The sequence below is a fragment of the Lutra lutra genome, chromosome 11 (assembly GCF_902655055.1).
Source record: "Lutra lutra chromosome 11, mLutLut1.2, whole genome shotgun sequence".
Classification (NCBI taxonomy): Eukaryota; Metazoa; Chordata; class Mammalia; order Carnivora; family Mustelidae; genus Lutra; species Lutra lutra.
The window spans coordinates 19,540,801-19,568,789 of record NC_062288.1 but is presented as its reverse complement, the minus strand read 5'-3'; the positions used below and the strand labels follow the sequence as shown (position 1 = coordinate 19,568,789).

Genomic DNA, 27,989 nt, shown 5'->3' with positions numbered 1-27,989 from the left:
GAGAATGGAGGTGTTAACAAACCTTACTGTGGCAGTCATTTCACATTTCACATGCATGAAATTATCATGTTGCACACCTCAAATTTACATGTTATACAGCAACTATATCTCAATAAAGACGGAGAAAAAATATGCACAAGCAAAAGGATAATACACCCAAGTAACTGGTGGACCTACAACTGATATTTATTTCTTTAAATTGTTCTGTACTGTCTGAATTTTCCAAGACCATATTACTTACTTCTAATCATTAAAAAATTTTAAAAAAAATTTTTTTAAAGCTATTTCATTAGAATAACAGTAGTGCTAAAATTAAACAAGATCTCTTCCTAAAGCCTTTACTTACCAATCAAAGCACCACTGCACCTAAATCACAGTGCTTATCACAGTGTCCCACCACGGTCTACTGACCATGAGACACATCTATCTCTCCTACTCTCCAGTTAGAACTGGGCTTTATTTATCTTAATCTTCCTAGCAAACAACACACTCCCTAGCACTAAGAATTTGGTTCATATGTGTTTGTTATATTGAATTGTCTTGTAGTAAGCAAAAATATTTGCAGAGTAAACAATATGTAACAACCCAAGAAGTCAAAAATAAGTGATTACCTTCTATGGGAGGTATTCCAAGGTCATGGGTTTGTGAGCTTGAATTTATACTCCAGGAGAGTCAGGTTGAGGTTTACCCAATAAAAATATCAACTTGCATGACAGCATTCCTAAATTGTCTCACCTGTGATTTACTGACCCAATGCCACCAATCCCATGCCAATCATTCCTGTAGCAGTCAGAACCTACACCACAGAACAGAGCCAAGCAATAACCTATAGGATCCACCCACCAACAGAAAGTTAAAAGCCCAAAAGATCCAGCAAAGAATCCTATCACCAACAGCATACACACAGATCACAGATATCCTACAGAGGAAAAAAGAGAGAGAGAGAGAGAAAGATACACATCAAGAGACCAAGTTGCTAACTCCCTAGAAAGCCAAAGTACAAACATAAGTCCTCCAGCAAACATTCTCTTGGGTATTTATCTTACAGAAATGGAAACATATTCACATAAAAACCTATACACAAAGGTTCAGCAGCTTTATCCGTAAGAATCAAGAACTGGGGGGGGGAGGGCACCTGCTCAGCAGGGAGCCTGCTTCCCCCTCTCTCTCTGCCTGCCTCTCTGCCTACTTGTGATCTCTGTCAAATAAATAAATAAAATCTAAAAAAAAAAAAAAAATCAAGAACTGGAAGCCATCTAAATGTCCCTCAGCAGGTCAATAGATACATAAACTGTGGTACATCCACACCATGAAATACTATTAAGCAGTAAAAAGGAATGAGCTACTGATACACCCAGCAACACCGAGGAGTCTCAAAGGCACTGAGCTGAGTGAGAAAAGAAAGTCTCCAACAGTTACATAGTGTGTAACTCCGCTTATGTAACAGTCTCAAAGTGGCGAGATCAGTGCTGGAGAACAGACCAGTGCTCGGCTGTCCAAGGTGAGGGCTGAGGGCAGGGTCAGACGCTAAAAGGGTAATAAGAGGAACTTTCTCTGTGGTGGTGAAGCAGTATGGCATCCTAACCCTGGTGATGACCACATTCATCTAAACAAGTGATCCATCTGAGAGAACAACACACAGCAAGTACGAATAAAAACCAGTGAAACTTTATTTCAGTTAATAGCATCATGGTGGCAATGTCAATTCCCTGGTTTTGGGAATCTTCTATGGTTATGTGAGATATCACCACTCGGGGAAAGCTGGATAAAGGGTACACAGGGAACTCAGTATCATTTTTGCAACCTCTTAAGAGTCCCCGATTTCAAAATGAAATATTTAAATTTTTAAAAAAAAAAGGAGTTGGGGGCACCTGGGGCACACAGTGGGTTGGGGGTCCGACTCCTAGTTTTGGATCAGGTTGTGATCTCAGAGTCAAAATCAAGCCCCACAAGGGGCTTCATGCTCAGCACGGGTTCTGCCTGAGATTTTCTCCCTCTCTCCCTGCTCACGACCACTCTCTCTCTAAAATAAATAAATCTTTTTAAAAATAATTGGACTATAATAATTTATAGTCAAAAAGTGGAAAGAACTTGAATGTCCATCAATGGATGAATGGATAAATAAAACACGGCATATCAATACAATGGAACATTATTTGGCACTACAGAGGTATGAAGTACTGGGCGCCTGGGTGGCTCAGGTCATGAGCCCAGCATCCTGGGATCAAGCCCCCATATTGGACTCCCTGCTCAGCAAAAAGCCTACTTCTCCCTCTCCAGGTCCCCCAGGCTTGTGTTCCCTCTCTCGCTATCTTTCTCTGTCATCAATAAATAAAATCTTTAAGAAAAAAAAAAAAGGATGAAGTACTAATACATGTCTCAACATGGATGAACCTTGAAAGTGTTATGCTAAGTGAAAGAAACCACACACAAGATGACAGAATTTATATGAAATAGCCAGAATAGGTACATTCATAGAGACAAAATAAACTGGGAGCAGGGAAAGATGATACATGGCTGCTAAAAAGTATGGGGTTTATTCTTGGGGGAGGGGAGGATGCAAATGTTGTGGAATTAATCATTGTGATGGTTCCACAACGTTGTGAATATACTAAAAACCAGCAAATTATACACTTGAAAAGATAAATCTTATAGTACATGAATTACATCTTAATGAAGTTACATGCGTTAAAAAAAAAAAAAGATGCTTAAAAAATTTTATACATGGGGTGCCTGGGTGGATCAGTTGTTAAGCGTCTGCCTTCAGCTCCGGTCATGATCCCAAGGTCCTGGGATCGAGCCACACATCTGGCGGCTCTCTGCTCGGCAGGAAGCCCGCTTCTCCCTCTCCCACTCACCCTGCTTGTGTTCCCTCTCTGGCTGTGTCTCTCTCTGTGTCAAATAAATAAATAAAATCTTTTAAAAAAATTTTTATACATACATTCATTCATTCATGCCCCAAAGCAACACTCTCCCAAGCCATATGATTTAGCTAATTCTTAAGATTCATGATTGAATTGACACTGCAGTCCTTCCCTGCTGCCTGTTACTCACAAAGCAGCTCAATTAATAATTAGCAAACTAAACTCACTGGAACAATCTGACAAGATTAAAATTTTGACTCAGCTAAATAGAGAAATCTTAATGCTATTCCTGACAATTACAAATTCAGCATACTAAAAAAGTAGCCTCCAGGAACTGGCTCAATTCATAAAAGCTCACTGAATGAAAATGAATGAAGAGCCAGCTTGCGTATACAAGTAGATAATGACAAAAGCATATCATATTACATCAACCCAGGCCCATGTTGTCACATAATTTAGGTTTGCCAGTCATTATATTTATATGGTTTCAAATTAGACCTATTACTCCTTTTCCTCCTCTGGAGAATTAATCAAAAAACAAAAACACTGGGCATCAGGAGACCTGAATTCTGGTCCAAACACAGCTAATTGTGTGACTATCACCTTCCTCAGGGCTGACTATAAAAATCAGGACTTCTCCTCAGACCAGCCGTCTCTGAAGCCCCTTCCACCACTTCTGAGACCACTGCTTGCAACCTGAATCAAGTCACCATGGTTTCCCTCAGACAGAAGGCCAGCTCCCAGCCTCTACTTCTTCTCTATCCCTGACAAGCCACTCTCCACAGACAATCCGAGCTCTTTTAAAACAGGAACTGATCCTGTCAGTCCCATCGGTAAGCCCCTGGACGCCCTACAGGGCAGGGCCCTACCCACTCTCGACCTCCCCTGTCACCATCTTCTCCCAAAACACTCCAGTGACCCTGACCTTTGGGGTCCTCCAACATCGCTACCCATTCCTCCCCAAGGCCTCTGCCACACTCCCATCTCCTCCTCCTCATTCTAGTTTCTGGTCAAATGTCACCTCTTGAGAGAGCTGAGTGTGGACTCGAGTCCCAGGCTGCCTATATTCAACTCTGCAGCCAAGCATGTTGCTTGCCCATCTGTAAAATGGTGATCAAAAATAGTGTCTACCGTAGTGCTGTCACAGGGTAAGAGGCAGTAAAGCTATCAGCATGGTGCCTGGCACTGGGTTCAAATGTCACCTACCACTGTTACTTAAAGTATCCCATCTTAATGTTGTCCCTATCTCATAGCATAGCACCATCTGAATATGCCATCCTGATCTGTCATCATCTTTGACAAGAAGGGGAAATCTGGATAAAGGGTACACAGGGAACGCAATACCCCCAATACCCACAGAATGTAACATTCATGAGGAGCTTTGTCTTGTTCAAAGCTCTATCACCATCTCCAAGGAAAGGCGTGTAAATACTTGTTGAACACATGGATAAATCATATCAAGCGTTCCTTTAGAATGTCTTAATTCAAAGAATTAAGCAAAAAATGGCATTGCATTTATCAGTTATATAATTGGGCTGGTCTCCTCTTGTTAATTACCCTGCAGTCCAACTAATTTACTCTGCCATTGCCTGGGGGCTTTTCCCTCAAACCTTATCACATAAATACAGAAGACAATGGAAGAATCTGGAACGTTAATCTCTTAGAGTGAAAACTGGATATTGTGGATATACACTAATTCTTTATAAACATACCACATAAATCCAAACTGCAGCACATCAAAAAAGGCTCTTGGAGGGGCACCTGGGTGGCTCAGTGGGTTAAAGCCTCTGCCTTCGGCTCAGGTCATGGTCCCAGTGTCCTGGGATCGAGCCCCACATCGGGCTCTGTGCTCTGCAGGGAGCCTGCTTCCCCCTCTCTATCTGTCTGCCTCTCTGCCTACTTGTGATCTCTGTCAAATAAATAAAATCTTTAAAAAAAAAAAAAAAAGGCTCTTGGCCATTAGGAAAATCATACCCTGAAATATGAAAATATGAAACACATGTTGACTTAGTTAACTAAAAGGGTTTTTCAACATGTATGTCTACCTATAACATATACACAAACATATTATACATACATATGTGCGTACACACACACACACACACACAGAGCCATTCCCAAAATTGGGGACATGCTTTTTTCAATTCCTTTTTACATTTCTAAACATAATGCACTATGTGAAAATAAATGCTTCGAATTTAAATTGTTTTTTAAAACCCAATACTGAGGATCTTAAACGTTACAGTTCTCCTTACTCATGGGCTTAATCTCCCAACATTCAAAGCAAATCCCAAATTTAAGGCCCTGACTTGAAAGCCAGCATTAATTTTGTAAAGCATCTCAAAGTACCACATCCATTCTGTTTTAACGTCTTAAGAACCCAATATCAGATTTTTACCCACCAGTTAATAAGTCCTTAATAAGCACTTTTTCTATCACTGTAATAATTTTTTAAGGCATTATATGGAGATCCACATTTTGAGACCCTGAAAATACTTTCAAGTTATAGTCCATCTTGAGTGAACAAAAATCCTGTCAGAAGTAACCCTTCAGTCAGTTTTCATAGAGAGCCTGAAATTCACCAGGCAGAGACCAAGGTGGATAGGAAGGGGAAAGCCTAGGAATGCTGCAGGGTAGTCCCCCAAAGGAAACAGAACCAGAAATGTTCGCGATTCTAAAGAAAATCATGGACTACCATCCCCTGGAAGACCACAAATACCACCGAGTATCTCTTGCTCAAAAGGAAGAGTGAAGCCACAAATCTAGGAGTAAAGACGCTGAACGCCGGCTGGCTTTTTAAAATTGAGAGGAGAAGGAGCGACGCGGCGGCGCTCTGCGGTCGGAGCAGCTCTCCAGGAAAGGCTTCTCCGGCGCCGGCCGCTCCCTCCCCGGGCAGAGGCCAGGCTGGAGGTGGCCGGCGGCTGGCACGTTTTAAATATCTCCACCCTATTCATCAACTGCCCGGCACAACGAGGGCCGGGGAGCCGCGCCGGGGACCGCCCGCGCACACGCCCACCGGTCCCGCGCAGCCCGCGACCCGGGCGCACCCGCCGCGCAGCGAAGTGACGCTCGGCCCGAGCAGAAAGTTTCGAATAAAACCCCGAGCCCCGAAACGCACAGGTCTCGGCGCTGAACTCGCGCCAGGAACACGCCCGAGGCAAAGCACTTGACAACCAGCTCGGGTTTTCAGCCGCAAAGGCCGAGAGGCGGGGGCCGGGGAGGAAGAGAAGGCCACACACACACACACACTCGCTCACTTTCTGGCACACTCGGCTCTTCTTCCTCTTGGGCCCCCGTGCCCAGGTGAGAGCCACGCAGCAGCCTCACGCGCGCACGCGGCGGGGCCGGGGAGGCAGACGCCAGCGCCCCTCCAGGGAAGGGCCCGCGACCCCTGGGCCAGCGCGGCGCGCAGGGGGGAGGGTGCGCAGGCCCGGCGCCCCCGCGCCCCGCCGCCCGTCCCCCGCCCCACCGCCGCGGCCGCAGCGGCCGCCGGGGCCCGGGGGTCCGGGGATGCTCTGCGGGCGGCCGCGGGCTCGCGCGCGCCCCTCCCCCGCCCGCCCCTCCCCCCGGGCCGCCCGCCGGGGCGCGCAGGAGGCGAGCGCCGGCGTCCCGGGGGACCAGCCTGCGGCCCTGGGGATCCGGGCAACTTTCCCCTGCGTGGTCGCGGGCAGCCCTCGACAGGCGGGGGCACAGGCCCCGGGGCTAGCGCGGCGTGGACTCACTTTTTCGGATGTTTCTCTCTTTTCGGCCTCCGCTTTCGGGCCTGAATGGCCAGCACTAGGGAAAGAGAAGACACACATTAACGGTCGGGCCGGCCGGCCTGCGGGGCCGCGTGGCGGGGAAGAGGGGACGCCGCGGGCCACTCACCTTTCCGGGAGCTCATCCCGACGCGGCGGAAACGGGGCGGGGGGCTTCGCGGCGGCGGCAGCGGCGACGCGGGAGCCGAGCCGAGCCGAGCCGGCTGCAGCCTCCACTCGCTCCGCCAGCCGGGAGGAGGCGGGAACCGCGCCTGCGCCGCCGCCGCAGCAGCCGCCGCTCCCGCGGGGGGCCCAGCGAGACCCGCCCCCGGCCGGCCCCGCCCCCGCCCCGCCCCACCCCCACCCGCCCGGACCCCCTGCGCCGAGCCCTCCCGCGCGCCCCGCACCCACCCACCTGCCCCACCTGTGCAGAAGTCACTCCCCGCCACCACCGCCACTCCCGCCCACGGCGTCCCCCGCCCCTGCCTGCGGCCGGGGCCTCCGCCTCTTGCGCCCCCGCTGACGGCCCAGGCCTCCCGACCCTCCTGGGCACCCGGCCCGCGCGACCCTCCTTCTCCACAGCCTCTCCCCTACGCACCCCGGCCGACCGCGCCACCCGCCTCTCCATGCGCCCTTCCTTGGCTGGCGCCTCCGCGGGTCTCACACCACCTCTCTTCGCGCGGCCTCTTCTCCCCCTTTGCTCCTCTACATCCTTGCATCCCCATGAGCGCCGCTTCCTTCTCTCCGGCGGGTGTGGAAAGGGCACAGGACCAAGAGCGGGGAAACCTGGGTCCTTCACTAGCTGTGTGACCTTGGAGAAGTCCTCTCATCTCTCCCCTTTGCCCACCCCACAGGACTGTTAGTTCAATTAAGGGAAAAGACGCAAATGGTATGGAAAGTACGATGAAGTTTTGGCACCTGAATTAAAGCCCAGCTCAGTAAACAAGTGCATGACCGTTAACACAACAATCCCACCAAGTAGTTATTGTCTACATCCTACAATGAGGAAACTGAGTCCTAAAGAAGTTGAACAGTTTACCCAGCGATAATTCAAACTTAGGCCTAGCTATCTCCGAATCCTTTCCACCTACCATGCTACCTAATAAAGACGGGAATCACGCTGGTAGTGGGACAAAATGACAACTGCAGTGTTCCTTTGTTTAAATAATTATAATGTTTTGGAAAGAGAGCCACCCGGACCATTTACTCTCTTTGGTTGTACAACTATTTTCTTAACTCATCAAAGTAACTCGTCTTATTCTGAAGATGCTAAACCCAAAGAACCGAAAGCACAGCTTAGATTTGATGACCCTTTCACTTTCACAACATTTTTTTTAAGTTCTTATTTTAATCACCTCCTTGGAGTGCACTCCTTACTCCCCATCACCTACTTCGGCCACCCCCCCACCCACTTCCCCTCTGGTAACCATCAGTTTGTTCTCTCTACTTGAGTACTTTCTCAACTTTGTATTTTCAAAAATATTAACCTTACAGAAACGTTATGAGAAAAATATAAGCAACGCCCATATTAACCCATATTCACCGATTTTTAACATTTCATCACATTGGCTTTCCTTGTGTGTATGTGTGCGTATGGAACTTTCTTTGTTGTTTTTGCTGAATCACTGAAGTTTTTGCATTGTTAGCCTTTACCCTCAACATTTCGATGAGTATCTAAGAACAAAGATATTCTGCATAATCAGAATTCCATTATCATTCCAAGAAAATTTAATATAATATAATATTATTTGTAATATTATCTGTACAGAGGCCATATTCAAATTTTTAAAATGTCCCTTTTTGCTGACTTTTCCCAATCCAGGATACAATCAAGAATCATGCATTACATTTAAATGCCTTGTCTTTTCACACTCCTTTAGTCTAGAATAATCCCTAGCTGTTGTTGTTTTCATTTATAACATTGACTTCATTTGAAGAACCCAGTTCTACTGTTGTGCAGGATACTCCTCACTTTGTACTCGTCTGTTCCCCGTTAGATTCAAGTTAAATAATTTTGTCAGGTACACTGTATGGATGATATTGTGTCCATCTCAGTATGTTGCAACAGAAGGGAAATGATGGCATTTTGTTCCATTATTTGTGATGTTACATTTAATCATTTTTCTATGGTAAAGCTAGCTTTGTTTCTTTTCTATTTAAAAAAGTAGTCTATGTAAAGAATGGGTAAAGGACTTGAATATACCTTTCTCCAAAGATACGCAAATGGTCGAAAAGCACATGAAAAGATGCTCAACATCATTAGAGAAATGCAAAGCAAAACCACAAGGAGGGGCCCCTGGTTGGCTCAGTCGGTTAAGCATCTGTCTCGGGCTCATTTTATGATTTCAGAGTCCAGGGTCAAGCCCAGCATCAGGCTCTCTGCTCAGCAGGGAGTCTGCTTCTCCCTCTTACTCTACCTCTGTGCTCTCTTGCTCTATCTCTCAAATAAATAAATAAAATCTTATACACACACACACACACACACACACACACACACACACACACTAAGATACCCTTTCACACCTACTAGGTTGGCTATATTCCTTTTTTAAAATGGAAAATAAGGGGCACCTGGGTGGCACAGTCGGTTAAGCTTCAGACTCCTGTTTCGGTTCAGGTCATGAATTCATGGGTCCTGAGATCAACCCCCATGTCAAGCCCACATCAAGCCCCACGTGGAGCCCCACGGGCTCCGCACTGAGTGGGGAGCCACTTGAGATTCTCTGCCCCTCCCCCGACTCACACGCTCTCTCTCTCTCTCTCTCTCTCTCTCTCTCAAATAAATAAATCTTTAAAAATAAATAAATAAATGGAAACTAAGTGTTGGCAAGGATATAGAGATATTGGAATCCTTGTACATTGCTGGTGGAAATGTAAAATGGTGCAATCACTGTGGAAAACAGTCCCACAGTTCCTCAAAAAGCTAAACATAGAATTATCAGCGATTCCACCCCTAGGTATATATCCAAAATAACTGCAAACAAGTACTCAAATCCTTGTACACAAATGTACACAGCAGTGCTAATCACAGTAGCCAAAAGGTCAGAAACAACCCAAATATCCATCAGCACATGAATGGATAAACAAACTATGGTTTACACATACAATGGAACATATTTTTTTAAATGGGTGTTGCTTACCCCCCTTTTTTAAAGATTTTATTTATTTATTTGACAGAGAGAGAGATCACAAGTAGAGAAAGCAGGGGAAGCAGGCTCCCTGCTGAGCAGAGAGCCCGACTCGGGGCTCGATCCCAGGACCCTGAGATCATGACCTGAGCACCCCTACAAGGACCCAGGCACCCCTATAATGGAATATTTTTCAGTCCATAAAAAGAATGAATAAGGGGCACCTGGGTGGCTCATCATCTATTGATGATGCTTGCCTGGGTCGATTACTACTATCATGGTTGTACAAGAATGACACTATAATCCTGTCATTCCAACTCTTCCACCTGTATTGATTAGGTGGCATTCTTATATAAAGAAGACCTTTCATTTCTCACCACTCCTTGGTTCTCTGTTTTTGGCTTGTTTTTTGCCTTTGTTTTTGGTATCAATATTGACAGTAATTTCTGTCACTTTGATATTTGATCTTGAATTGTTCCATATTTGACCACGAAAGACCCTTCCAATTGGTAGTGACCTTTAGATATGTCCCAGTAGATTTTTGAGCACCTCTTCACGTTCCGGCACAAGAAGTTACAGAACACCTTGTGCTTTCCTTGACATGGTCTCAAAACCAGCACGTGTCCAGTCTTAGCTCCTTCTGGAAGGTGATTAGAAGCTTGGAAACCAAAGAAATGTGAATTTGAAACCAATTTCTTTTATTATTTTTAACAGCTTTATTGAGATTTAATTCACATACCGTTCCATTCACCCCCCTTAAAGCGCAAAATTCAATGGTTTTTTAGTACGTTCACATGGTTGTGCAACCACCACCACGATCTAATTTTAAAATTTTTTGTCACCCCTAAAAGAAACTCCATAGTCATTAGTAGTCACTCCCCATTTCCCCCATCCTTCCCTGCAAAGCCCTGGGCAGCCACTAATCTCTTTTCTGTCTCTATAGACTTGCCCGTTCTGGACAGATCATGTAAATGAAATCATACACTATGCGGCCTTTTGTAACTGGCTGCTTTCACTTAATGTTGAAGCCAATTTCTGCTACTAATTTCTCCATAACCTTGAACAAGTTACTTAATTACACCATCTGGAAAATGGTAATAATATCAATACCAATCCTCCTTGATCAATATGATAATCAAATAAAATAAGTAACAATTTAGTACATAATTAATTATAATTAACACTAGATGGGAGACACGAGACCCAATCTGCCTGCTAGATCTTTGCATTCATTTGTTCAACAAATAATTATCCAATACCTATTAATGTAGCATTATTCTACATATTGAGTCTATAGCACTGAAAGAAGAACACAGAAATCTCCCTCCCTCGTGGAGCTTACATTCTGCTGCCAGAAGAGAAAATAAACAAAATAAATATGTGAAGTATCACTATGATTACTAGATGGCAGTAGCATCTATAAAAAGAAAAAAACAACAACTAAATGAAAAATTTAAAAATACCAACCTTTCAGGGAGGTCTTTTCTTTTTTTCGAGAGTTTTTTTTTTTTCCTTAAAGATTGTATTATTTATTTATTTATTTGACAGAGAATGTGAGAGAGAGCACAACCATGGGGAGCAGGAGAAGGAGAAGCAGGGTCCCTGCTGAGCAAGGAGCCCGATGTGGGACTCGGTCCCAGGACATGGGATCATGACTTCAGCCGAAGGCAGAGGCATCACTGACTGAGCCACCCAGGTGCCCCTGAGGAGCACCTGGGTGGGTCAGTCAGTCAAGTGTCTGCCTTCGACTCAGGCCATGATCTCAAGGTCCTGGGATCAAGCCCAGAGTTGGGCTCCCTGCTAAGCGGGGAGTCTGCTTCTCCCTCCCCCTCCCCCACTACCCTTCCCCCTGCTTCTGTTTGTGCTCTCTCAAATAAATAAATAAAATCTTTTTTTAAAAAAAGGTCTCATGGGGCGCCTGGGTGGCTCAGTGGGTTAAGCCGCTGCCTTCGGCTCAGGTCATGATCCCAGGTCCTGGGTTCAAGCCCCACATCGGGCTTTCTGCTCAGCAGGGAGCCTGCTTCCTCCTCTCTCTCTGCCTGCCTCTCTGCCTACTTGTGATTTCTCTCTGTCAAATAAATAAATAAAATCTTTAAAAAAAAAAAAGGTCTCACTGAGAAGATAACAATTAAAGATCTAAGGTGATCTTGTCAATCTTTTTACATCTATAAATTAGGAGAGAACCACATTTGCCACCTACAATATCTGTGAATTGCTTTGAATTTATTGAGTTAAAATACACCCACTTAATTATCAATCAATAAATTTGCACATACTATATTAGGTGCTTACAGAAAGAATGATAAAGTATAAACCTAGTCTCTACAAATTTAAAAATTAAAAATTTGGGGGCACATGGCTGTTTCAGTGAGTAGAGCATGCGATTCAATCTCAGGGTCAGTTGTGAGTTCAAGCCCCATACCGGGTGTGGAGCCTACCGAAAAAAAATTTTTTTTTAATTTTAAAAATGGAAATTTAAAAATGGAAAATTTCTTTGGGATGCATAATTTAAAATGACATTTTCAATGAAATTAGAAAAAGAAACAAAAAGAGTATAAGTATTTTTTTAAGTTTTTTTTAAAGCTCTATATACCCAACATGGGGCTTGAACTCACAACCCTGAGTATAAATTTAATTTTTTTATTCTACCATTATTTATTGCTAATAAATCTAATTCTGAGATTATAGTTAAGAAGCGGTAGTATTAGAACTGGATATATTTTGTTCTCTGTTAGCAGTCCAACAGAAATGAAAAGGGCAGTATATGTGCATTTTCCCCCCAATCTAGCACAACGGAATTCAAGGTGAACCTTTCATGTTAATCTTTACTAAACATAAGAGAAAATTACAGAATGCCATAAACCCAATTGTACACTAACATTTCTAAGTAGAGCTATTAAATCATGCCATATGGTAGAGGATATATTTAGTATGTCATAGAATTAGAAACAGACTGGAGAGGTCATACAACCCACCTTTGGGCCTTTAGTGGATGTGAACCTAGCCTCTTTCTAAAGGCTCTCCAATGCTTTGACATTTCTAGGAAAGTTCCTTTAGATCTAATTTATACCTTCTGTTATGAAGCTTAAGCCCGTCTTTTATGATTACAGCATATTTCTCAATGGTATTAGTGCCATTAAAGCAGGAATTTAACCCAGAAGTTAGTGCACAGAGTAGTAGAGCCAGACTGCCTGAGTTCAAATCCCAATTTTACCATTTACTAGGTAAACCTCGGGCTGGGTAACTTGGGCAAGTTACTCAGTTTCTCTGTGCCTCAGTTTCCTGAGCTGCAAAACGAGGATAGTAATATTAACTACCTTATATGCTTGTGAGGATTCAATGAGTTGTTTCATATAAAATACTTAGAGAACGATCTAATTGTTCAATAAACATTAGCTGTTCTTGGGCGCCTGGGCAGCTCAGTGGGTTAAAGCCTCTGCCTTTGGCTCAGGTCATGATCCCAGGGTCCTGGGATCAAGCCCTGCATGGGGCTCTCTGCTCGGCTGGGAGCCTGCTTCCTCCTCTCTCTCTGCCTGCCTCTCTGCCTACTTGTGATCTCTGTCTGTCAAATAAATAAATAAAATCTTAAAAAAAAAAAAGAAGTTTAAAAAAAATACTAGCTGTTCTTATCTATATGCATATCAGGACATGTCTTACTAATCTATTGCTACAAAACAAATTTCTCCCAAATTTAGCAACTTAAAACAAACATATATTATCTCACGATTTTTGTGGTCTGGGCCTTGGGGAGCTGTTTGGCTGGAGAGTGAAGTTGTCACTTGGGGCTGCAGTCATCTGGAGGCTTGAGGAAGGCTGAAAGATCTGTTTCCAAGATGGCTCACTCACATGGCTGTTAGCAGGAGGCCTCAGACCCTCACTGGCTCTTTCGAGGAGGCCTCACTTGCTCCACCTAGATCTTCCCATAGGGTGGTTGAGTGAGTGGCTTCCCCCAGAGAGCAAGGAAGAAACTTCACTGTCTTCTGTGACCTACCCTCAGAAGTCACAATCTGTCATTTTCACCACATTCCATTCATGAGAGGGAAGTACAGCCCATGCTCAAAGGAGGAGCACGAAACCACTTCTTGAAGGGAAGAGTGACAGAGAATAAGTGGACATAATTTTTAAACCACCACAAGGGGTCATTCCTTCTTTCTTTCAGGGCCTCTGATTTGCGAGTGAGAATCCTTACAGACCCCCTCATTGGGCTATTGTCTAAACAGTAGAAATGAAAGGGAATTTTCAGTCCAATGTTCACATTAAATAAAGAAAAGGGAATGTAGTCTAGATTATCTAGGGAAAATCAACAATAGTAATAGATGTGTTATAAATAAAAGGAGCCAGTTAAAAATGGCTTCGAACGATCTGTCCAAGGACTGTATTACTAGGGATATAGAATCTTGACTAATATGCCAGTGCGTATCTAAACAAATCAGAGGGTCGGACCATAATAAACTATGCCAAACTCTCGCACCCTGGGCCCCAGTTCTTTCCAGCGTTTGAACATGGACAGAGCCATGAGAAAATACTTGTTTCTCAAATACATGAACTCTCTGAGTATAAGAATTTTGTTTTCCATTTTATGGTAACTGATTCAAAAATCCAATATAAAATCTGATGTAAAAATAAGCTGAGGGGCACCTGGATGGCTCAATGGGTTAAGCCTCTGCCTTCGGCTCAGGTCATGATCTCAGGGTCCTGGGATCGAGCCCTGCGTCGGGCTCTCTGGTCAGCGGGGAGCCTGCTTTCCCCTCTCTCTCTCTCTGTCTGCCTCTCTGCCTGCTTGTGATCTCTGTCAAATAAATTAATTAAATCTTTAAGGGGCGCCTGGGTGGCTCAGTGGTTAAAGCCTCTGCCTTCGGCTCAGGTCATGATCTCAGGGTCCTGGGATCGAGTCCCGCATCGGGCTCTCTGCTCAGCAGGGAGCCTGCCTCTTCCTCCTGTCTCTCTCTGCCTGCCTCTATGCCTACTTGTGATCTGTCTGTCAAAAAAAAAAAAAACCTTTAAAAAAAAAAGCCAAATTAAAACATATTAAAAAAATTAATTAAATCTTTAAAAGAAAAAAAAAAAGAAAGAAAGAAACAGCTTTCGAGGGGCACCTAGGTGCCTCAGTCAGTTAAGTGTCTGACTCTTGGTTTCAGTTTAGATCATGATCTCAGTGTTGTGAGATCAAGCCCTGCATCAGAGCTCTGTGCTCAGCATGGAGTCAGCTTAAGATTCCCTCTCCCTTTCCCTCTGCCTCACCCACTTGTGCTCTCTCTCTCTCTCTAAAATAAATAAATAAAGCTTTAAAAAAAATGGCTTTATAGTCAGGGCACCTGGCTAGTTCAGTCAGCAGAGCATGTGACTCTTGATCTCAAGATTGTAAGTATAAGCCCCACATTGGGTGTAGAAACTACCTAAAAAGTAAATCTTTTTTTCATTTTCTAAGGCAGGGAAGGGACAGAGGGAGAGGGAGAGAGAATCTCAAGAGGATTCTATGCCCAGCACAGAGCCCAACTAGAGACTCAATCTCACAACCCCAAGATCATGACCCCTGAAATCAAGAGTTGGATGCTTAACTGACTGAGCCCCCCAGGTGCCCCATAAAAATAAAATCTTAAAAAAAACACAAACACGGGGCGCTTGGGCGGCTCAGTGGGTTAAAGCCTCTGCCTCCAGCTCAGGTCATGATCGCAGGGTCCTGGGATCGAGCCCCACATCAGGCTCTCTGCTCAGTATGGAGCCTGTTTCCTCCTCTCTCTCTGCCTGCCTCTCTGCCTACTTGTGATCTGTCTATCAGATAAATAAATAAAATCTTAAAAAAAAAAAAACCCACAAACACAAAACAGCTTGGTGAGTCCTCAAGATTATAGTGTTCAATTATACTTATTTGAGGGGCACCTGGGTGGCTCAGTTGGCCAAGCGTCTGCCTTCCGGCTCAGGTCATGATCACGGGGTCCTGGGATGGAGTCCTACATCAGGCTGTTAGTGGGGAGCCTGCTTTTCCCTCTCACTCTCCCTCTGTACTCTCTGTCTCTCTCATATAAATAAAATCGTTAAAAAAAAACAATGTTGAACCCTCCCAGTACCTCCCGAAAGCCCCCTCGTCCCTCCTCAGTCACTACTCCCACCCAGATAACCTCTATTCTAACTAGCCTGCTGATTAAAGGTGCTCAGTTTTTAGGTTTATGTAAATGAAATCATACACTAGGGCTTTGCAGTTGGTTTCTTTTGCTGGACCTCATGTTTGCAAGACTGAGCTGTGTGTTACGTGCAGTAATACTTTCATTAGAGTGTTCCATTTTGTGAAATACCACTTGTTTTTTAAATCCACTGGTGCCATTCACTTATTTATTTTTTTAAAGATTTGGTTTGAAAGTAATCTCTGCACCCAGTGTGGGGCTTGCACTCACAACTCTGAGAAAAAGAGCCGCATGGTCTACCAATTGAGTCCGCCAGGGGCCCCCACTGACACCATTTATTAAACTGCTTGGTGTCTTGGTGCACCTGGGTGGCTCAGTCTGTTAAGTGTGCTACTCTTGATTATCAGCTCAGGTCATGATCTCAGAGTGGTGAGATAGAGCCCCGCCTCAAGTTCCACATTGGGCGTGGAGCCTGCTTAAGATTCTTTCTCTCCCCCTCCCTCTGTCCCTCCCTACTACACTCTCTCTCAAAAAAAAAAAAAAAAAAAAGAAAAGAAAAGAAAAACAAGGGGCGCCTGGGTGGCTCAGCTGGTTAAACACCTACCCTCAGCTCAGGTCATGATCCCAGAGTCCTGGGATGGAGCTCCAAGTTGGGCTCCCTGCTCAGCGGGGAGTCTGCTTCTCCCTCTCCCTCTGCAACCCCCCGCCTCAAGTGACCTCTCACTCTATCCAATAAATTAAATCTTAAAAGCAAAAACAAACAAGCAAACAAAAAAACAAGTACTGTGTCTTAACCCCAAACTTGCCCTTCTAGTCTCAGCTTTGTAAGGAGGCAGCTGACTCAGCCAACAGACTATAATTAGTTCTGCCGGCTGGGGGCGCCAGAGGGAGCCTGGAGCCTGGAAACGGAGACGGAGTTTACCCCCTTCCTGTGGTTGGCGGGTCCTGTCACCATCATCTCTTCACAACAGCAGAGGGGTCCAGTCTCAAGTTTTATAGTGTACCTCAAACCAGCCTCATGCTATCCCCTCAGAACGACACCCAACGCCAGGCAATACCCCCTCCTCAGACCTCCGAGTCCCAGCCCCTTCCTCTAAGCTGGGCGTACCCCAGCTCTGCACTTTGTTCCCCAGCTGTAGAGAAGGGAATTCCTGCAATATGGTCTTATCACAGTGTCCCCTTTATCCTCTTTTCGTTCTGCAGTACCTGTTCAACCAAACGATGCCTTATATCCTGTTTGTTTGTTTGTTTGTTTTGTTAAAGCTGCTGATCTAACTGCCACAAGAAAGTAATTTCTGTTTTGTCTCCGGACTCTGATGATCACATGATTCTACCAGTGATGCGTGGTTCCGCTGTCTCCAGTTTGGGCCATTACGAGTAGCGCTGCTATGAATGTTCTCGTCCCTGTCTTTGGGTGAGTATGTGTCTATAACCTAGAAAATGGAATTGCTAAGTCAAAGGGGATGTGTGTGTGTGCTCACTTTTAGCAGACAACGGCCAAAGGATTTTCCCAAATGGCTGCCGCAGTAACTGCATTGATTTCAAGGCATTCTCCTGGATCTCACACTTGATTCTCAGAACTTCTAGACATCATGAAGTCCCACACGCTTGTAATTTACTTTCCACGTCAGGATTTTTATGTTGCAATGCTAACAAAAACTAGACTCTGTTGCTTAAAGAGGGACTGTATGTCCTTAGTTCCACTGGGAGTGCCTAGCACATAGTAGGTGGTGCTGAATAAATGACAAGAACAAAAGGAAGTTTAAATCTGTCCCCTTGTACAGCTGAACTCATGTGAAACAGTAATGTAAACTGAGGGCAGTCCTGTCCAAGGGCATACTCAGTAACCCAAGAACACATCCCTCTGGGCAGCTGGAGATAAACAGGACTTGGTTTCCACTGGCTGCTTCTATTGTCCTGCAAGACCCATTTCGGGCCTCACAGTCTGCTGAAATGACTTGACAGAGGAACAGACCCAACGCGACAGTGGCAGGGGGGCTGCTCATGGGCTGGGCAGTCTCCCTGCTTAAACTCTCTCCCCAGGGCGTCTGGGCGGCTCAGTTGGTTAAGCGTCTGCCTTCAACTCAGGTCATGATCTCAGGGTCCTAGGATCGAGTCCCACACTGGTCTCCCTGCTCAGTGGGGAATCTGCTTCTCCCTCTACCTCTGTTTACTGCTCCCCCTGTTTGTGCTCTCTCTCTGTCAAACAAGTAAGTAAAATCTTAAAAAAACAACAACAACCTTTTTTAAAAATTTAAGTAAGCTCTACATCCAACATGGTGCTTGACCTCACAACCCTGAGATCAAGAGTCACACGATCCACCGACTGAACCAGCCAGGCGCCCCCTTTCTCAAAAATCGTCAATGGAGATCTGAAACTGAATTGAATCCCATGGAGATTTATTCTTAGAGGGACTCAGACTTCAGGGGGTTCCCCCTCAAACTTCCTCAATGTCTTAAGAATCACTTACACATGGGGCACCTGGGTGGCTCAGTGGGTTGAGCCTCTGCCTTCAGCTCAGGTCATGATCTCAGGGTTCTGGGATCAAGCCTACATCGGGCTCTCTATTCGACGGGGAGCCTGCTTCCCCCCCACCCCCACCTGCCTCTCTGCCTACTTGTGATCTCTCTCTGTGTCAAATAAATAAATAAAATCTTTAAAAAAAAAATCACCTACACAAGCTCCAAGGCAAACGACCCACATCAGCAGACCCCACCAGAAACCTTTACAAGCCAAACTCTGAAGAACCAATGGGTTTCTAGCACCTGCTGGGAGCTCAGGGCTCTTGATTTCAGCTGATCATGGAGAAAAAGCAGCAACTTGCTAGAAAGATTTTGGTTCAGGAAGTTGGCCACCATCTAGCCCTTCTTTTTTTTTTTTTTTAAGATTTTATTTATTTATTTGACAGAGATGACAAGCAGGAAGAGAGGCAGGCGGTGGGGGGGGGGGGGGAAGCAGGACCCTGAGACCATGACCTGAGCCGAAGGCAAAGGCTTTAACCCACTGAGCCACCCAGGCGCCCACCATCTAGCCCTTCAACCTGCTCAACAAACATTAGAGAAAGGGAAAAGGGGAGGAGGAGTGAAGGCAACATACCCATTTGTTTATAAAATAACTTTTTAGAAGTAATCTCTACACCCAATGTGGGGCTGGAACTCACAACCCCAAGACCAGAAGTCGGATATTCCACTGACTGAGCCAGCCAGGCATCCCTATCAAATCATCTTCACGTGCTCTAGAACAACACAATTTACAATTGCATAAATCTATTTTTATATAACATAGGATTGTTAGAGTGATATTCTTCTGACTTTATAAGTAATATAAACTTATTGAGGTTCTTTTAGTAGAATAGTCAAAACAATTGACTATACCAAACTATGAATTAAAGATAATGGTATTGGGGTGTCTGGGTGGCCTCTTTAGTGTCTGCTTTCGGCTCAGGTCATGATCTCAGGGTCCTAGGATCGAGTCCTGCCTGCATCGAGCTCTCTGCTCATTGGGGAGTCTGCTTCTCTCTCTCCTTCTCCTTGTGCTCTCACTCTCTCTTTCTCTCTCAAATGAATAAAAATATCTTAAAAAAAAAAAAACCCTAAATCTTAAAAAAAAAAAAAAAAGACAGTGGTATTTTGAGAGGCACCTGGGTGGCTCAGTCAGTTAAGTGTCCAGCTCTTTCTTTTTTTTTTTTTTAAGATTTTATTTATTTATTTGACAGAGAGAGAGAGAGCATAAGCAGGCAGAGAGGCCAGCAGAGAGGGGGAAGCAGGCTTCCTCCTGAGCAGAGAGCCTGATGCGGGGCTCGATCCCAGGACCCTGAGCATGACCTGGGCCGAAGGCAGAGGCTTAACCCAGTGAACCACCCAGGTGCCCAAGTGTCCAACTCTTGATTTCAGCTCAGGTCATGATCTCAGGGTCATGAGACTGAGCCCTGGATCGGGCTCAGTGCTGGGCATGGAACCTGCTTAAGATTCTCTCTCTCCCCTGCTCCCATGGCCGCTCCCCACCACCACCCCCTCTAAATAAATAAACAAACAAGCAAATAAATAAATAAATAAATTAAAGACAATGGCATTTTTGAATCTCTGGGTACGTATGGCATGTTTTCGTGACTCACCACGGCCAGTGACATACAGCAAGTGGATGTCTCCTCTCGTGCACCATTTGTCACCAGAGAGGAAGGCAACATGTTGTGTTGTCATCGTGGAGGCTGATGTACGGGCCTCCTATTTCCGAGTCCTCAGGCATGTCTTCAGTTCTCACTCTCTCCTTCTCCTTCCCCCTTCCTATCTAATGCCAGATTCACACACAACCAACACCTAAAGAGTCTGGGCGTCACAAGTTGAGAATGGCCTCAGTTCCCTATTGCTGCATAAAAGAAGAAAAAAACCCTAAAATTAGTAGCTTACAACAACGATTTTTTATTTCTCGAAATGCTGTGAGTTCACTAGGCGGTTCTTCTGGTCTCATCCGGGCTCACTCACGCTGCTGCATCCATCCAGTGGATGAACTAAGCTGGAGAGCCCGGGATGACCCCGTTCCTATATCTGAGACCTTGAAAAGACCGGAATGGGGTTGGGGGGACCTCTCTCTCTCCATGAAGTGGTTCATCATTAACTGGTCTAGCTCAACTGCTTAGAACGGCAAGGTGAGAGTGAAGGCACAAGCTGTGCAGGCTTCAGAAAAGTCACACAATGTCATTTCCATACTATTCTATTCCTTTAAGCAAATCCTAAGACCAGATTGATTGCAAGAGGCAGTGATACCAAGGGTGTGAATTTAGGGAGGCGTTATTCACCAGGCGCACTTTATAGTAGTCTACCATAGGTGTATGTGTGTGTACGTGCATGCACACACAAGTGTGTATGTGTGTATGTGTGTGTATACAATCCCATGGACTTCATTTGAGGCATGCTTGCCAATGCACTCAAACCTCTGCAAGGCCAATCTGTCAACAGTTTTACTTTGTGCAGCAACCACAAGGAACAAAGGCTTGGAATACACATTACATTTATCTTGCAATTTTTGGCTAAAAGAATGCTTTCAGATCCATGACATTAAATTCTTTCAAATCCATTCCATGGACTAGGTAAAGGTGCATGTCCCTGTGCTATGATAGGACATTCATTTGGTATTTGATCCCAGTTCCTGGCTCAGAGCTTCTACAACCCTTTGGGATTTCCTGAGTATTAGAAGGGTCTTTTGTTTTTCATGATGAACCCATTTACATCACACCTGACCAACTTAGGGTAAAGTTTCTAGAAAGCCTCAAGATAACCTGGTCACCAGAAAAACCCAGTGATGAGAGGGTTGAAAGTTTCAGTCCCTCCCCTGACCTCCTTGAAGGGAAGGATGGCTGAAGGTTGAGCTCGTGAAGAGAGAAAGTCTTTTTTTTTTTTAAAGATTTTATTTATTTATTTGACAGAGAGAGATCAGAAGTAGGCAGAGAGGCAGGTAGAGAGAGAGGAGGAAGCAGGCTCCCTGCTGAGCAGAAAGCCCGATGTGGGGCTCGAACCCAGGACCTGGGATCATGACCTGAGCCGAAGGCAGCGGCTTAACCCACTGAGCCACCCAGGCGCCCCGAAGAGAGAAAGTCTTGAACAAAATTTGAACTTCCAAGCTGGTGAAGCATCCAGATGCTGGGGGGGGGGTGACCAGAGGGAGCAGGGAAGCTCCATGCACCCCACCACTCAAACTTTGCCCTGTGCCTCACTTCTGTTTGGCTGCTCCTGAGTTGTGTCCTTCATCATAAACCAGTAAAATGCCCTCCTGAGTTCTCTGAGACATTCTAGCAAATTATCAAACCTGAGAAGGGGGTTGTGGTGACCCCTCCTTTATGGCCAGTCCTTCAGAAGCGTGGATGATGTCTCTAAGACTTACAACCAGTCCTACAGCTGGAAGGGGAGCAGTTTCGCAGGTTCTGCGCTAACCCCAGTTAGTTACTGTCAGAACTGAAGTGAATTCTTGAACACCCACTGGGTGTCCTGAGAATCAGAGGATTGGTTGTCTGCATTGGGAAACACTCCAGAAGTCCCATTTTTGCAGTAGGTAGGAGAGCTAAGACACACACAATTTTTTGACCCAGCATATACTTTTTTTTTTTTTTTTTTTTTTTTTTGTCCACTGTGGTTCCTCCTCTTTGAAAATAAAACATTAGGCCACCAGGGTGGCCAGTTGGTTAAGCAACTGCCTTCAGCTCAGGTCCTGATCCCAGCCAGCATCCTGGGATCGAGCCCCGCATCTGGCTCCCTGCTCGGTGGGAAGCCTGCTTTCCTTCTTCCACTCCCCCTGCTTGTATTCCTGCTCTCACTGTCTCTCTCTCGCTGTCAAATAAATAACTAAAATCTTTAAAAAAATAACCCAATCCAAAGTTCCAAGGAGAAAATTGAGTTGACTGTCATCTACTTATATACATGCACACACAGCACCACTAGAAACAAGATATCTAAACTGTCTGGAAACAAATAAACCAAGTATCATGACAGCAAACATTTCTGCTAATAGTTCCTGGCAAGCGTTAAAATCAATTTAGAGCAGATAGTGGTGCTGGACGTGTCCAGAAAGTGAGTTATGCTGAGATCTATAAAACAAACAAAAAGCTTCCTATAACATTTTCAGTGGGACAAGGTCTGAAAAATCGACCTCGATTTTTCTCAAAAAGGTATCTTCTCAAAAGTACCAATAGGCAACTCTGCAATGACAAGCTACAGTTAGACAGACTATCATCTGAGTGTTCAGTTCTGAAAGCACTTGGGAGGCCTTGTCACCTGCAGCACCTTGGACAGAGGATTAGCGGGTCTCCGTTAGCCTCCACAGCCTTAAGGGGTTCTTGTTTAGGATTCTCAGACCCTACATGGGCGATGAACATGCTACTTTGCTTTTTCATTTTGGAGTAAAACAGTCTTATAAATAGTTTTTCTCGGGGTGCCTGGGTGGTTCAGTGGGTTAAAGCCTCTGCCCTCGGCTCAGGTCATGATCCCAGGGTCCTGCTCGCATCGGGTCCCGCATCGGGCTCTCTGCTCAGCGGGGAGCTTGCTTCCTCCTCTCTCTCTGCCTGCCTCTCTGCCTACTTGTGATGTCTGTCTGTCAAATAAATAAATAAAATCTTTAAAAATATAAATAAATAGTTTTTCTCCTATATCGTTTTGCTCAACTACATAAAATCATGATTTTTTAAAAAAATGTAAATGTGTAACCCAGAGAAAAAAGGTAAAAGTATTTTCATACATAAGGCACAAGATTACCACAATACCTTTTTTATTTTTTTTAAAGATTTTATTTATTTATTTGAGAGAGAAACAGTGAGAGAGAGCATGAGCGAGGAGAAGGTCAGAGAGAGAAGCGGACTCCCCGCGGAGCCGGGAGCCCGACGTGGGACTCGATCCTGGGACTCCAGGATCATGACCTGAGCTGAACACAGTCGTCCAACCAACTGAGCCACCCAGGCGTCCCAACACAATACCTTTCACTAGTGAACCAGTCTGCTAATGCTACTAACACTAGAGCCAGACCTCCCCCACCCCCTGCTTCAGACTGGTCACTGTTGATCAGTCTTCTATAAACTTGCCTCCCATAGCCATAATGGAAGGGAAAAGCTTACTTGTTCTTGTTTCCCTTGACCCATCCTTACACTTTCCCTCTTCTTTAGTCATGTTCCAGATTCAAACCATCTTCCTCTGGTAGCAGCCATCATTGGATGCCTACCCACGAGCCATTTCCCTTTTCCTCCATGTGGGCAGCGCTCTATTTTTTTTGTTTCTGTGTTCACCATCCCTCCATTATTGGACTATATTTTGGTTGATCTAAGCCAGTGGTTCTCAAGTTTTTTGGTCTCAGAATCTCTTGACACTTTTTTTTTTTTTTTAGATTTTATTTATTTGAGAGAGAGACAGAGAAAGAATGCACACAAGCTGGGGAGGGAGGGGCAGAGGGAAGGGGAGAAGTAGACTCCCCGCTGATCAGGAAGCCTGACTTGGGGCTCCATCCCAGGACCCTGAGATCAGGACCTGAGCCAAAGACAGACGCTTAACTGACTGAGCCACTCTGGCATCTCTCTCGATACTCTTAAAAATGGTTGAGAACCTCAAAGAACTTTTGTGTTACCATATTAGAAATTAAAACCAGAAAATTACTTACTGATTGATCTATATTAAAATAATAATATGCCCAGTATGTAAATTTAAATAACATATCTTGGGGTGCCTGGGTGGCTCAGTCATTAAGCATCTGCATTCGGCTCAGGTCATGATCCAGGGTCCTGGGATCAAGCCCCTCATCAGGCTCCCTGCTCAGTGGGGGTCTGGGTCTCCCTCTCCCTCTCCTCCTGCTTGTGTTCCCTCTCTAGCTGTGTCTCTATCAAATAAATGAATAAAATCTTTTTTAAAAAATCCTTATTTCAAATAGCCCTCATAATTTTCTATATCTGGCCCAATTCTTGTCAGATCTGATTAGATTATCATTTTTTTATCTTGTAAAATAGCTTTCTATGAGTTTGTCACTGTATGTCATTTCCTTGTTGTTAGTTTGTGCCCATAATGTTAGTGTTATCTTCAATCTGTGATTTCTCAATTTTTTTTTTTTTTTTTTGGTCTCAGGACCTCTTTCTACATTTAAATTATAGACCTCAAAGAGATGTTTTTTGGTGTGGTTATAAATCTATTGATATTTATCATATTGGAAATTAAAATAGAGAAAAATTTAAAAACATAAATCCCCAAGCACACATTCCATTTGTAGCAGAATGATGATGTCATCATGTCATAGAGCCCGTAGAAAACCTCGCTGCATATTCAGGAGAATTTGAGAGTGGAAACAGGCACATAATGTCTTAGGGCTATGTATTTGGGATTCCCAGACCTCTTGTGGGTTCCCAGACCACACTTTGAGAATCGCTGCTATGGAAGAATTTTTTTTTTTTAAAGTAGGCTCCATGCCCACCCATTGCGGGGCTTGAACTCATGACCCGGAGATCAAGTGTTGCATGTTCCACCAACCGAATCAGCCAGGTACCTCTCTTGGGAGAATCTTTTTTTTTTTTTTTTAAGATTTTATTTATTTGACAGAGATCGCAACTAGGCAGAGAGGCAGAGAGGAGGAAGCAGGTTCCCTGCTGAGCAAAGAGCCCGACGCGGGGCTCGATCCCAGGACCCTGAGATCATGACCTGAGCGGAAGGCAGAGGCTTTAACCCACTTAGCCACCCAGGTGCCCCTCTCTTGGGAGAATCTTTTGAAAGCCATAGATTAATTTTGTGAGGGCTGGTTTCACTAAACTAATTATACAACCTACAAATCTAGTAATTAGGCTGGTGTAATCTGCAATTGGCTCCTTATTCTGAAGTGTGATGATGCCTCCATACCAGGTGAGGAAAGACCCCAAGTCTTTCCTGAGAATAACATATCTGACACTGAATGACTGATGTATGAGTGACAGGATGCCAGAGTCAAAAATCCACATACAAAATACTAATTGAGCTTAATTTAACACTTACACAAAAATAAACATAAATACATGATATACTACTTACTCCAATATCCCAAGCAGCCTACACCCCACTATAGAACCCTAGATGTAGTTAGTGTGTAGCGTATTGCCTAAGAGAACAGCCCAGGAGGGGGCCCTAGGGTAGTTTGGATTGGGTCCCCTGAAAAGATAATCTGAAGTCTTAACATACCCTCCCCTTCACCCCATACCTGTGAATATGGCTTTATTTGGAAATAGTCTTTGGAGATGTCATCCAGTTAAGATGGCACCATACTGAGTTAGGGTGGCTCCTAATCCAATGACCGGTGTCCTTATAAAAAGAGAAATCTCGGGCGCCTGGGTGGCTCAGTGGGTTGGGCCTCTGCCTTCGGCTCAGGTCATGATCTCAGGGTCCTGGGATCAAGTCCCGCATCGGGCTCTCTGCTCGGCAGGAGGCCTGCTTCCCTCTCTCTCTCTGCCTGCCTCTCTGTCTACTTGTGATCTCTCTCTGTCAAATAAATAAATAAAAAATCTTTAAAAAAAAAAAAAGAGAAATCTCTGGATAGAAAGATACAGAAGGCAGAGAAACAGAGGGGAGAAGGCCACATGACCTTGGAGGCAGGTGTTGAAGTAGTGCGTCTACAAGGCAAGGACTGCCAAGGGTGTGGGCAGCCACCAGAAGCTAGGAAGAAACCAGGAAGGATTCTTTCCTAGCACCTGCACAGGGAGAATAGCCCTACCAATGCCTGCATTTCTGACTTCTAGCCTCCCGACTTGCGAGGGAATACATTTCTGTTCATTTCTTTGTTTTAAAGTAAGCTATGCCCAATATGGGACTCGAACTCACAACCCTGAGGTCAAGAGTGGCATGCTCTTCCGACTGAGCCAGCCAGATGCCCCACAGTTTCTGTTGGTGTGAGCCAGTTTGTTACAGCCACAGTAGGGAAGTAATAAAGGGCCCCATGTCTGGAGAGGCCTTTTGGGTCTTGGAGAAAAAGGTCAGAGGACAGGGTTGGGAAAGACAAATTCCAGGTGCTGTTGCTCAGTTTTGTCTTTCAACTATCTACCAGCACAACTCCTAATTCTGGGTTACATTCTGAGCAGTTATTATTAATGATCTATTTTCTTTATCCTATTATTATCTATTTACTAATTCAATATTTTTTAAAGATTTTATTTATTTGAGAGAGTGATTGCACATGAGAGAGGGAGAGGTGTAGAGGGAGAGGGGCAAAGGGAGAGGGAGCAGCAGGCTCCCCACTGAGCAGGAACCTGGGATCATGACCTGAGTTGAAGGCAGATACTTAACCGACTGAGCCTCCCAGGCGCCCCTAGATATTTTCTGTCTTTATCCTACTTCTATTTGTCTGCTCTTTGACAATCAAAGCAAAAATCTATTCTTTCTTAAATCTATTCTCTATTATGTATTTCAATATTTTGGTTTGACTCTGCAACTGTGAGGCTTCAGTAAATATTTGTTTCCTAACTAGTGTAGGAGATGGGGAAGGTCTTCTAAAGGATATATGTCATAAAAGATTTAAATTTCTGCATCATAGGGAGGGTCCATATGCTGAATATGTGTTGACTTAATTTTTTGTCTGTGTGCTGACTTAATTCAGTGTTTCTTTATTTTAATTTTTTTTAAAGATCTTATTTATTTATTTGGCAGACAGAAATCACAAGTAGGCAGAGAGACAGGCAGAGAGGAAGGGAAGCAGGCTCCCCGCCGAGCAGAGAGCCCAATGCAGGGCTCCATCCCAGGACCCCGAGACCATGACCTGAGCTGAAGGCAGAAGCTTTAACCCACTGAGCCACCCAGGTGCCCCTAATTCAGTGTTTCTTATTTACAAGTTTGAGTAGAAGCACTCTGGAACTGATAAGAAATTTTACCTATTACTTTTCTTTTCTTTGGTTAGTGTATTTCAAAACTGCCAAAGTGCTTAGATGATTTCAATGTTTGTTGTTTGTTTCTTTAAGATTTTACTTATTTATTTGACAGAGAGCAAGACAGCAAGAGAAGGTACACAAGCTGGGGACTGGGAGAGGGAAAGCAGGCTCCCCACTGAGCAGGGAGTCCGATGTGGGGCTCGATCCCAGGACCATGAGATCATGACCTGAGCCCAAGGCAGACACTTACTGGCTGAGCCACTCAAGTGCCCCAAAGTTTTTATAATTCTTATAGGCATATATATTTTATAATATATAATGCATACATATATGTAGGCATATATAATAAATAATGTATATATACATATATAATTCTTAGAGGCATAAAACATTTTAACCAGGAATGAGGTTTAGCTTATTATTCACACTCATAAAAAAACCTATAAATTGAGAATATTTCAATAAATGATGTTAAAAGATGAACTGAAGTACGTGAAGATTTTGAAGAGTTTACACGAGCCAACATCAATTTGGGCAGTGCCAAACAAAGAACGGGGAAGAGCACTCTACTAGGGGAAAAGCTTTTCTATTTTTTTTAAGGATTTATTTATTTGAGGGGCACCTGGGTGGCTCAGTGGCTCAAGCCTCTGCCTCCCTTCAGGTCATGATCTCAGGGTTCTGGGATCCAGGCCTGCATGGGGCTCTCTGCTCAGTGGGAAGCCTGCTTCCCCCCCCACCCTTCTCTCTGCCTGCCTCTCTGCCTACTTGAGATCTCTGTCTGTCAAATAAATAA

The 27,989-nt window shown here is 44.6% G+C and overlaps 1 protein-coding gene across 9 annotated transcripts in view; it reads right to left on the bottom strand.

The window, feature by feature from the left end:
* The window catches only part of SRPK2 (SRSF protein kinase 2), a 254,374-nt gene extending 240,695 nt beyond the window's left edge, over nt 1-13,679 (bottom strand). For 3 of the 9 annotated variants that reach the window (XM_047695784.1, XM_047695785.1, XM_047695788.1), the window contains exons 1-2: nt 6,732-6,753; nt 6,587-6,641 (exon numbers count right to left, since the gene is read on the bottom strand). Coding sequence is in view for 2 of the 9 variants with exons in the window: in XM_047695787.1 (XP_047551743.1) it covers nt 6,587-6,641; nt 6,732-6,747 (71 nt within the window). In the remaining 7 variants the exon portion in view is untranslated. Of the gene's footprint in view, nt 1-6,586; nt 6,642-6,731; nt 6,889-13,453 lie in introns of those variants that run through there. The other 6 variants (XM_047695789.1, XM_047695787.1, XM_047695780.1 and 3 more) reach the window with 6 other exon arrangements.
* Nucleotides 13,680-27,989: the final 14,310 nt, after the last annotated feature.